This window comes from Peromyscus leucopus, chromosome 7, assembly GCF_004664715.2.
Source record: "Peromyscus leucopus breed LL Stock chromosome 7, UCI_PerLeu_2.1, whole genome shotgun sequence".
In the NCBI taxonomy this organism is placed as follows: domain Eukaryota; kingdom Metazoa; phylum Chordata; class Mammalia; order Rodentia; family Cricetidae; genus Peromyscus; species Peromyscus leucopus.
The window spans coordinates 62,907,225-62,919,229 of record NC_051069.1 but is presented as its reverse complement, the minus strand read 5'-3'; the positions used below and the strand labels follow the sequence as shown (position 1 = coordinate 62,919,229).

Here is a 12,005-nt window from a genome sequence, read left to right as displayed (position 1 = left end):
GCAGTTTTCCTATTTGCCATGTGCAGGGCTGGTTGATACCCCAAAGTGCATGCCTTACCTAAATTTTCATTGGAGAACAAGATCTTTTTTGTATTGGATTACCCTGGTCTCTTCCATATTGCCTCCTGTGTTTGTTGGAGGCTTGATCACAGGGAAGATGTGCAAGAGAGAAAGTTTTCCATGTATTTCCACACAAGCAATGGCACACACCATCTTCACAAAGACATGATTTCCACACAAGCAACGGCACACATCATCCTCACAAAGACATGTTCTCAGGATCTACTTTATCGCCAACATGCTGCTTAGAATGTAAGCGAAAACTTCCATGGCATGAGGGCCTGGCCTAGGCCACCTGGAGCTGGTTGCTCCCACTTATAAGCTCCATGATCTTAAGCAAGTAACTTAATCCCTCTCTTAATCCATGCCTTAAATTGGGAAAATGGCTAATTCATCTAGTGGAGTCCAAATAATTTCATACTTGCCAACCCACAACAGGGTCTGGTATCTAGGACATACTCAATGTTGGCAGTAATGTTTACTATCTTTATTTTTACAATCCAGTTAACAGAGAGAACATAAAAATTTATGCAGAACTGTGTGATGCAGATTATGCATACATAATTGCTGTAGAGTCACAGGAGAAAATTATACAAGCTATAAAACTGTCATTTGAACTGACGGAAGCATGGTCCTTTATTCTTCAATTTTTGTAATCATTCTTTTGAATCAAACTCCAGATCCCTCACTGGAATGAACATAAAAGAAGGGTTTGTCCTCTACCTTGCTGGAGAGCTCAGCAAACAGCTTTGCTGACAGCTAAACAAAAGGAGACTACAGACTGGGATGTTCAGTTCTGAGGAGTCTTGGCATAGTTGTTCTTATACATGCTTTGGGTGTGGTTAAGACTCTCAGCACTGACCATGAGAGTAATAGAATGGCTAAGAATACAATTCATAGCGTAGAATTGTAGAGATGCCATGGAAAGTGATACAGGCATTGAAGTAAGTTACCCCTGCCTCATGGAGTCTTCAGTGAGGACCAAAGTATACTAAAGAAAGCCTAAGAAGCTCCCATTGCACTTCACATTTGGCTCCAGGCAAAGCTTCAGATGCAGAAGGAAATGGCAGTTATATCACAGAGACATTTCATCAGCATTCTAGAAGCTAGAAGATAATATCCTGGTCCAGAGCCTACGTCACCAGAAGACTGTAGACAATGGACTTCTCTGCCGTTACAACTTTCCTGTCTAATCAGTAAACATGCCTAGCCATACCTTTCCATCATGTAACAAATAGTGACCAAAGATGGGGAAAACCTGCACAGATGTTTGGAAAACTGCAAGGTGCTGCACAATTGTTTATTGGTATCATGGCAAGGAAAGAAACAAAGAGGACATCCAGGCTGGGGGAACCTGTGTGCATAAAGGAGAGAAGCAGGGAGCTGATTACCTTATGAAGATGAGTTTGTGATGTTACCAAGTGTATGTCTCTGGGTCAGTGTTTGGCTCAGTGAAGCCTGCAGCAGAAAAGAAGGCTTAGAGTCTCTTTAAACTAATTATTTGCAAAATTATTTTAAGGGCCAGAGAGATGGCTTAGCAGATAAAAAATACTTGCTGTGCAAGCCTGATAACTGGATTCAATCCTCCAAAACCCACAGTAGGAGAGAACTAACTCCCAAAAATTGTCCTGTGACCTCCACTGACTCTCTCTCTCTCTCTCTCTCTCTCTCTCTCTCTCTCTCTCTCTCTCTTTCACTCTCTCTCACACACACACATATTCACACACACATATTGAATATGGTAACACAATGATTACTTACAAATATTAGTGTGTAAATATTTTATTGTAGCTGAGTATTTTGAATTGCAAAAGGCATTATATAGTCACAAATAAGTAATTTTGTGGCCAGCAATGGGCCTCTTGGGGAGAGGAGGAGGAATTTACTTCAATCTATTATTTATTCATATTGACAGTCTGCTCAAACCTTATCATCCTGTCCTTGGAGTTAATATAGTATTATATTTGTTTACAACACATGTTTTGCTCAGAAGAGCAGTGATCTATTTCTATAGTACTTGTCAGAATGTAGGTCATTAGGAGCCTGTTAATAACGCCTTCCTAAACACCTGAGGACATCTTCCTACTGCAGGAAAGGCAGGGACATTTTTCTGGGAGGGGTAGACTCCTGTATGTCATGGGGTCAATGGTTATTTGCAGAAATGTCTACATATTTTTATTCCAAAAGCAAGTTTATCTCATTCATTGGACTTTGCAAAGGCTTATGCGCTGTCTGAGGGTTTCTAACTGTGAAGAGACACCATGACCACAGCAACTCTTATAAAGAAAACCATTTAATTTGGGTTGACTTACAGTTTCAAAGATTTAGTCCATTATCTTCATGGTGGCATGCAGGCAGACATGGTGCTGGAGAAGGAGCTAAGTGTTCTACATTTGATCCACAAGTAACAAGGAGTGAACTGTGTACCACATTGGACATAGCTTGAGCATACAAGACCTCAAAGCCTGCCTCCACAGTGGCACACTTTCTTCAACAAAGTCACACCTACTCCAACAAGCCACATCTCCTGATAGTGCCACTCCCTAGCGGGGACATTTTCCTGATAGTGCCACTCCCTAAGGGGGGCATTTTCTTTCAAACAATCACACACACTAGTTATTAGAAGGGGAATGGGTGGGTGGCATCTGATTGAATTAAACCTCACAGGCTTTCTAATTGGAAATATGCTTCTTATTTTAGGTATTAAAGTTTGAGCCTGGCCATTTCAGGAGAAGGGGCAAAGCTAAGAATATGGCTCTCGTAGATATCCAGTTGGATCACCATGAGCGGTGTGACTGTATCTGCAGCTCAAGGCCACCTCGATAAGACTCTGTGCACATTTATATATGAAGAATGAAAAGACCTTTGGGTTAAGACATGGTAAGGGACCCTTGTCCCACCCTAAGCAATCAAAGTTGCTTCTCAGCTACAATGCAGTGAATACAGGTGGAAAGCTCGCTTTGTTAATGCCATGGCAAGAAGAAGCATATATTGTCAACTTCTATATCTATAAATATAGGAATTCATTTATTAATAGCATGTGAAGATATGTATGTATACCCACACACATGTCTATCTCTGTGTGTAAACAAATGAAATACTTTATTCAGTATATTTACTGAAATCCACCAGAGACAAATAATTCATTTATTGCTCAATAATTTTGCTAAAATAAGGAATGTGTTAAACATAAAAAACACCTCTTTAAGAAATTCAGCCAGGCGGTGGTGGCGCACGCCTTTAATCCCAGCACTGGGGAGGTAGAGGCAGGTGGATCTTTGTGAGTTCGAGGCCAGCCTGTTCTACAAAGTGAGTTCCAGGAAAGGCGCAAAACTACAGAAAAACCCTGTCTCGAAAAACCAAAAAAAATTAAAAAAAAAAGAAAAGAAAGAAAGAAAGAAATTCAGAATATAAATTTCTTTTGAAACATTGATTCACAAAACATATCACGTCTTGCTCTCTTAAAGAAAGCATGTGTCCATTAAACAGAAGATGAAACTTTCTTATGTATATGTCTTAATAATATTGAAGAAAATAAAGTTTCTGGGGATAAAACCAAATATTTAACAATTTTCTACATGAGATGCACTACACACGTACAAATGTGGACAATAATTTTTTTCTCTAAAAAAACCCACAAAAGTAATACATGGTTGTTAAGAAATCAAATCAAGTCCTCTTTTATGTATTTTGTCAAAGCAAGCTAACCTGTTGAGCACCTTTCTCAGTGAATTGCTTAGGGAGTGTTGTGATAGTCCTTTAAGAGGCAAGCAATAAGTTACAGCAGAATTTTCAATTTTTTTCTCTTTCTAAAATCTGCAGAAAAGCAAGTGTTTTCAGGAATAGCATGCCATTACTCCTGAGCCTTTCAACATGGTATTCACAGGAAAATGTGGGTGATAGAAAGTCAGAAATAAGCAAATGCTGACATAACTGGGAACATTTAAAAATGGGTCTAAGTTCTCGAAACTGTGCCAATTATTTTCTGTTTTGCTTTTGTGTTCTTATCTTTTCAATACGTACATGTATTCAAATGTCATGTTATATCAGACAAGCCATCCTGGAACATTTACAGCCTAAAAGCTTTTATGTATTAACAAAATAACTAACTTTTATTGATATAAATTCCTAATTCTATACTTAAGATTCTGAATCTATATTCTGAATGAGCGAAAATTTAGATATGAGGTTTCCTATCCTTTTAAATCTTCAGACCTTACTTATAGAGCCAGCAATAGTTGTGGAGGAACACATCTGGTCTTTCTTTTTCCACCGGAAAGCTGTTTGTTCTGGTTACTAGGAACGAGAGTCAGTTTTCCTCAGTGGCTCCCCTATATCTATGCTAAAGAAACCAAGTCCAGAAACAGGAAGTCATTCATCACTCTCCAAAGCAAGATGCTTAGGAGGGAACATTAAAGTCATGTTAGCCTGGGCTGCTCTCAGGGAACTACGTTCTTCTTCCTGCCTTGGGAGTAGAAGAGAAGTGATTTCTTCTGTGAATCCAGTGTGTCCTGAGCACAGACCGGTTTGGTACAAGATTTGTGCACGATCTGCTTTAGTCCAGTGTCACCCTCCAATCCAAGTTACAGCTGTGCTCAGCAGACCTGTGCTTATTGTAACATGTCTTCTAAAGGTTCTGTGCAATTATCTATCAGTTTCTATTCAGTGATCATTAGAATCAAACACTGCATTGTTCGGTTGTCCAGAATGACAGAGAACAATGAGAAACAGGCCAGGCCCACAGTCAGGAGCCGCTTTCCCTCCATAACCACTTGCAAGCGTCCTGTGAAACAATGGCTTCCTGTACCAAAGCCAAGCTATAGTTTACTGTAGGCACAGGGCACAGCTCACACCATAGTTGTGAACATGAAACACTAGAGCGTTCGACCCGATTTTCAATAAATCTTCCAGGATGTAATAGCGAGTTAAAGCCTTACCCTTCTCATCCTCTTATTTACTAGCTACAGTGTGAACAGACAGCTACGCTGAGGCTGCTACCTTTCTTGAATGTTTTATTAAACTTGGTAATCTGTTACCTATTCCACATTCAACATGTAGCAAATAAATCTGTTTCATTGCCATCAAAAGACTAAGAATAAAAAACAAACCACTGTACAAATTACATTTCAAAACAAACTAATAAATACACAGCTCTGCATAGCTCACTACCTGGAATAATGCCATTCATTCAACATGTTCTTATAGGGAAGAACACTTTCATAAGTGGAGGGTTGTTATGATTTTTTTGTCATTTCAGTAACATGCAGCTTTTCCTCTCACAGCATTTTCGATAGAAATATAATATGGCTCTTTTCTTCATTAAAAAAAAAATAGTGCCTTGAACAAAATGGCTCCATTATTTAGTACTGAATTGCAGTTTTAAAAGGTGTGCAAAATTACCAAGGCACTTTAACAAACGCATCTAACTGTAATGACAAGTGAGGCCTCCGTGCTCCCTGCCTCACAGCTGAGGTGGGGGTTGCTCATTCATGTCTCTTTGCTAGTGGTGTTGCATTTCTCTGTTTCCTGCCCCAGTCAGCCTTTCAGTGAATTCTCCTCTGACATTGCCCACCTACGAAAGTTCCCATCCTTTCTCTTCCTTGAGGTCTTAAATTAAGACCATCACAGCCTCACCTTCCTTTCCCCCTCCCTTCCATATGCCTCTGGCTGGAACAGATGGTGGGTCACTGCTGCCCACTCAGAGGAACCAACTGAGATCTCTCCCCCTGAAGGAGCATAGACCATGACCACAAAGAGAGGTCTCTTATGATCAAGAGCACTTGCTTCCAAGTTAGTCTTTATTAGCATCCTGTCAGAGACAGAATAGCAGCTGCAAAGATCTGAGGGAAACCTTGCTTCTAGCTCGATGACTATAGAAGTTTAGAGAATAAATACATACAGAAATATATGTGTTATATGACAAGAATCAACTTTATCAACAGAAATATAAGCCAATGTGTTAGCCAAGGGGTTGGAATGGGGAAAAGATTAAACAGTACTGTGTGTGATAGTAAATTCAGATAGCTTGGGTTTTTATGTAAAGCATAATGAAAACTATATGCAAAGCATTTAGCATAAATGCATTAAGAATTTAATTTCATCTCCTAAAATGTACATGTGTACAGTTTTACTCTACTACTAACCCAACATCTAAATGGCTCATATTTACACGCGGTCTTCTGGTACATCACTAAATTAAAATTCATAGATTAGTATTCATTTCTGAATTGCTAGAAAATACATTTTTTGTTTATTGGCATCCCTATCATATATGCTAGAAAATAGAATTTTTATAATGCATTGGTTTTATTGATATTCACTCCAATTCTGTTGTTTTTAAAGATCAAGCTGAACACTTCAGAGATCTACAAATATAAAAGAGCCCCCTGAGATGTGTCAAATAAAATAGACATTTTTGGGTAAGCGAGTTGTTTGTTTCTTGCTGTTGGAGGTATATTTTCTTTTATTGAAAATAGATTTTATTCATGCAATATTCTGATTGCAGTTTCCTCTCCCTCTTCTCCTCCCCATTCTTGCCTACCTCCCACTTCTCATTCAGCTCCACACCCTTCTTCTCTCTCCTTAGAAAACAAATAGGCATCCAAGGGAAAATAATAAAATTAAGTAAAATACAATAAAATAAAACAAAAACAAACAAATCAGAATAGAACAAAACAAATAAAAAGAAGGAAAAGAGTCAAAGAAAAGGCACACTCACACATGTAGACACAGACACACACACTCACACACATAGGAATCCTATAAAAGCACAAAACTGGAAGCAATAATGTATGCACAAAGGACCTACACGGTTTTTTTTTGTTTTTTTTTTTTTTTTAAAGAATGCCTTGACTCAATGTTATGAGACAAAGAATCTTCAAAGATAACTCTGAGTTCATTTTTTATTGACTATCTACTGCTGGACATGGCCTACCCTTAAGAGTAGTTCATTTCCCCAGTGAGACTCCTCTGGAGAACATTAAATTTTCATTTGCAAGTAGTTATCAGCTAGAGACAGCCTCTGGGTTAGGGATGGGGTCATATATCCACCTTTCTTCTCAACTCTGGGACCCCATCTGGTCCAGGCCCTGTACATGCTATCGCACAGTCTCTATGGTTTTATATGTGCATCATGTGCATTATATGTGCATATAAAACATTATGCAGTGTTTAGAAGACATTGTTTCCTTGGTGTCCTCCACCCCGTCTATCTCTTGAACTCTTAACCACCTCTTCTTCTCAAAGCTGAGAAAGGAAATATTTGATGGGGACATCCCATTAGGGCTAAGTGTGACAAGGTCTCTTAATTTATGCACATTGTCTCCCTGTAGGTCTCTAAAACTTTTATCATGAAGAGGTACTGGATTTTGTCAAAGGCCTTTTCTGCATCTGATGAGATGATCATGTGAATGTTTTTCTTTCAGTTTATTTAAGTGGTGGACTACATTTATCAAATAACATGGTTGAATCATCCCTGCCTGCATCTCTGAAGACTGCTTGATCATGGTGGATGATCTTACTGATGTGTTCTTGTATTTGGTTTATAAGTATTTTTGCATCTGTATTCACATGGGAAATTGGTCTGTAATTTTCTTACTTTGTTGGGTCTTTGTGTGGTTTAAGTACAGGGTAATTGTGGCCTCTTAAAAAGAATTAAGCGGTGTTCCTTCTGTTTCTATTTTGTATAGTAATTTAAAGAGTATTGGCATTAACTCGTCTTGAAAGTCTAGTAGAATTCTGCACTAACATGGTCATTTGGGGTGGTAAACTTTTAATTACTGCTTATATTTGACTAGGAGTTATAGATGTTTTTAAATTTGGTAAGGTACAGGTTTTTAAAGTATGATCCTACAGTTCTCTGGATTTCCTCGGTGTCCGTTATGTCCCCCTTTTCATCTCATATTAATTTGGATCTTCTCTCCACCTTTTAGTCAATTTGGCTAAGAGTTTGTCAATCTTATTAATTTTCTCAGAGAAGCAAGTATTTGTTACATTGATAATTGTAATTTTTGTTGTTGTTGTTTCTTTATTATTGATTTCATCCCCAAATGTGATTATTTCTTGTCACCTACTACTTTTGGGTGTGATTTCTTTTTCTTTTTCTGGTTTTTGTTTGTTTGTTTGTTTGTATTTTTGTTTGTTTGTTTGTTCTACACCTTTTAGGTGTGCTATTAAGTTACTATTATCTCTCCATATATTTGTCCCATGATGTGTCCCATAAATTTGGATATGTTGTGTTTTCATTTCCATCCAATTCAAAATAAGTTTTAAATTTCATTCTTAAATTCTATTTTGACCCATTTTTCATTCAGTAGAGAGTTGTTCAGTTTCCATGAGTTTGTAAGCTTTCTGTTGTTTCTGTTGTTGTTGATATCTGTGGTGGTCACAAATAATGCAGGGTATTATTTCAATTTTCTTGTATCTGTTAAGACTTGTTTTGTGTCCCAGTATGTCATCAGTTTTCGGGAAAGTTTCACAAACTCCTGAGAATAGGTACATTCATTTGTGGTTGGGTGAAATAGTCTGTAAATATCTCTGAGGTCCCTTTGGTTTATGCTGTCATTTAGCTCCAACATTTGTCTGTTGAATTTTTGTCTGGATGACCTGTCTACTGATGAGGGTCGAGAGACTAATAGTCTCCCACTATCCATTTCTTGAGGGTCAGCAAATTATCTAAGCTGCAGTAGTGGTGATTTTATGACCTTAGATGCCCTCGTGTCGTGTTTGGTGTATTTGTAATCGCAATGTCGTCTTGGTGGATTTTTCCTTTGAATATGTAGTGTCCTTTTCTTTCTTCTCTGATAGTTTTGGTTTGAAGTCTAATTTGCCAGATAGTAAAGTGGCTATACCAGCTTTTTCCATCCTTTTATTCTAAGGTGATGTCTATTCTTGATGTTGTGTTTCTCAGATGCAGCCAATGGATGTATCCTGTTTTTTGCATCCATTCTGTTAGCCAGTGGGTTTTATTGGGAAATTGAGGTCACTGATGTTGAGAATTATCAATGAACAGCGATTGTCAATTCCTCTTGTTTTGTTGTTGCACTGTGGGTTCCTATCCCCTCTTTAGATTGGCTGTTCCGGTATTGTTTGTTCCTCGTGTTTTCTTGGGTGGAATTAACCTCTTCAGGTTGAAGTTTTCCTTCTTGTGCTTTCTGTCAGGCTGGAATGTAAGAGATAATTGTTTAAATTTGTTTTGTTGTAGACTATCTTTCTCCATCTATCATGACTGAAAGGTTTTTCTGGGTGTAGTAGTCTGGGCTGACTTCTGTGTTCTCTGAGTCTGCTGCACATCTGTCCAGGCACTTCTGGCTTTTAGAGTCTCCGTTGAGAGATCAGGTGTAATTCTGATAGGATGTTACTTGGTATTTTTCTTTTGCAGGTTTTAATACTCTTTCTTTGTTCTATGCATTTAGTGTTTTGATTATTATGTGCTATGGAGAATTTCTTTTCTGCCTGTCACATTCACACTCCATCCATTTCTCACAACCTTCTACTTGCCAATCTTGAAGTCAGAGAAAGCTGGATGCCTACTTTGGAGACCACTGAAGGAAGGGATCATGTAAGCAGATTACATGCACAGTTACCCAAGTGATCAATTAACAGGGCAAAATGCCAACTGTTTCTAATAGAATAGTGCTCCTTGAGAGTGAGCACATTGTATAAACATTTTCTAGTGTCATACACTTCATTGCACACTTCTGATTGTGATGCTGATATTTATTTGTGTCTATTGATGTTATTTTTGTTCATTCATTCATTCAATAAGAAATCCTTTGAAACCCATTATGTATCTGACATACTTTTGAGTTCAAATCCAAGTCTAATCCATAACTGAGGAAAAAACAGGAGGAAGGAGTTCTAGGTCGGGTGAGTGGAAAGATCAAAAATCCCCCCTGGGGGGAATGTATGGTGAAAACAATGTTAATCTTCAAAGAGGACAAAGACTAAATCCAAAGAGTTTCACAGAGTAAAGCGGCAGAAAAGGAAGGAACAAGATCTGTCGTGGAATGCTTGGCCAGCAGCTTTGACTGGTGGGTACCACATTAGGTGTGTCTCCCCCAGGTGACTAGAGGGTGTTTGTTCTTCCACACTAGGGAGGAAGTGGTGAGCGTCTAAGTATTTGGGGCTCATAATAGTCATCGAGAGCTAGTCAGATGCTAGAAGGCTTGCCACAGTGTGGGCCTGTGTTTTTTCCACTTAAAACTTGGATACATAAGATGTGTCAGTCCCAGCAAAACAGTTCAATGATCTTGCTTTTTGGAAAATAACAGTCTGTGGGAAGAATCAGAGATGTAAGGTACAGAGTGTTTGGGAGCTCTAGGAGAGAGACATCTGAGCCAGGAAGGTGTGTGTGTGTGTGCACGAGCTCCCCAAATCCTCCAGGGAATTCTGTCCCTAATAATTATGAGGACCAGGAAGGCTAATAGGAAAATCCAGAGACTTTGGTGACAAGCTGGGAAAGGCAGAACAGGCCTTGAGGTGTCCTAGATGGAGTCATGTGAATTAGATGCCAAAAGCATTCTCCTAGGAGCACCAGGAGTACAAATGATAATGCAATTTTGAAAGCACATCATTCAGGAGAGGAGCCAAGACATGCTGCCATTCTTATAGTGGCCACAGAGAATGCAGAGGACAATGACAACCAGAGAGTTCATGAATGCATAACCTTGTGTTCCAAGACCACAGTAAATACTCAGTGAGGGTTGGTTAAGTGTCTAGCCCTGTGCTAGACACAACAATTCATAAAACACAAAACATGTATCCTTTGCTTTATCAATCCAGAGCAGGGAGGACAGAGTAAACAAACAATTACGTAAGTGATCAGAGGACAGGGAAGGATTCCTTGAGAAAACAATGTTAAAACAGGAGCAGAAAGATGAATCAGCAGTATGTAAATGTGAAAGGAAAGATGTGTTAGAAATTAAAAGAAAAATGGCTGAAGAAATCTTTGGACTAATTAATGAAGCAGAGTTGGTGATGCATTTGAATGAGGCCAAGGAAGATCATGGATTGTTTGAAGGCTTCTGACTGAGCAGATAGACTCACCATGTGCTGAGATGAGAACAGGGAAGAGGTGTGGCATGATAGATAGAGAGCACACTGTGAGGTATCAAGGTAGACAGCCTTTGATATGTCCAGGTGGAGATATTAAGTGGGCAGTTCAGTGGTGAGTCTGGAACTCAGGAATCCAAGGATGGGAGGTTAAGTTTAGAAGTGACCAGCATGTGTGTAAGAGCCACAGGGGTAATCTCAGAGACCAGCATGTGTGTAAGAGCCACAGGAGCAATCTCAGAGACTCTAAGGCTGAAGAGTGGGGGTGGGAGCACAGAACGATTAGAAGAGGGTGGGAAGCTACTCGGTGCCAGAGAAGAAATCATTTCAAGGGGACCTAGTCAATTTTACCAATGACTCGAGATGACAGGATGTATGACTTTTTGCCTACAAAGACTCCTCTAGACCTCACCTCTACTCTGTCCCTGAAACACTTCTATAATAACATGATAAACAGACTTACTAGTAGGATGATGATTGCTAGTGGGATGATAGGACTATTCTGTATTTGTGTTGTCCAAGACCACAGCCACTAGCTCTGTGTGTCTGCTAAGGACTTAAAATGTAACTAGTTTGTTTGATGAAGGTTTTATTTCCATTTTCATGACATTGTAGTTAGATACAAACAGCTGCACGGGGCAGGTAGTGGCTACTGTATCAGCCAAAGCAGCTATAGACCATAGCTGTCATCTACAGGGTTATATTCAAAATAACTACTTCAAAATAACAAAAAGAGAGAGGGCATTACATCAAATCTCTAGGAAAGGGGCACTCAAACCAAGCTTTCTCTAGATGACAGACCTGAGAAAACTTTAGTCTCTCTTTGTTTGGAGTGGTGGAATCTGAAAGCAATGGCTGTTGGGACTTGGGGACCAACCCTCCATAGAAAATCA

At 39.1% G+C, this 12,005-nt stretch overlaps 1 protein-coding gene across 4 annotated transcripts in view; it reads left to right on the top strand.

The window, feature by feature from the left end:
- The window catches only part of Pdgfd (platelet derived growth factor D), a 228,828-nt gene extending 225,734 nt beyond the window's left edge, over window positions 1–3,094 (top strand). For all 4 annotated transcript variants that reach the window (XM_037207776.1, XM_037207775.1, XM_037207778.1 and 1 more), the window contains one exon: window positions 2,761–3,094. In XM_037207776.1, the coding sequence (XP_037063671.1) occupies window positions 2,761–2,886 (126 nt within the window). In that variant the 3' untranslated portion in view covers window positions 2,887–3,094. The remainder of the gene's footprint in view (window positions 1–2,760) is intronic.
- The last annotated feature ends 8,911 nt before the right edge of the window (window positions 3,095–12,005 follow it).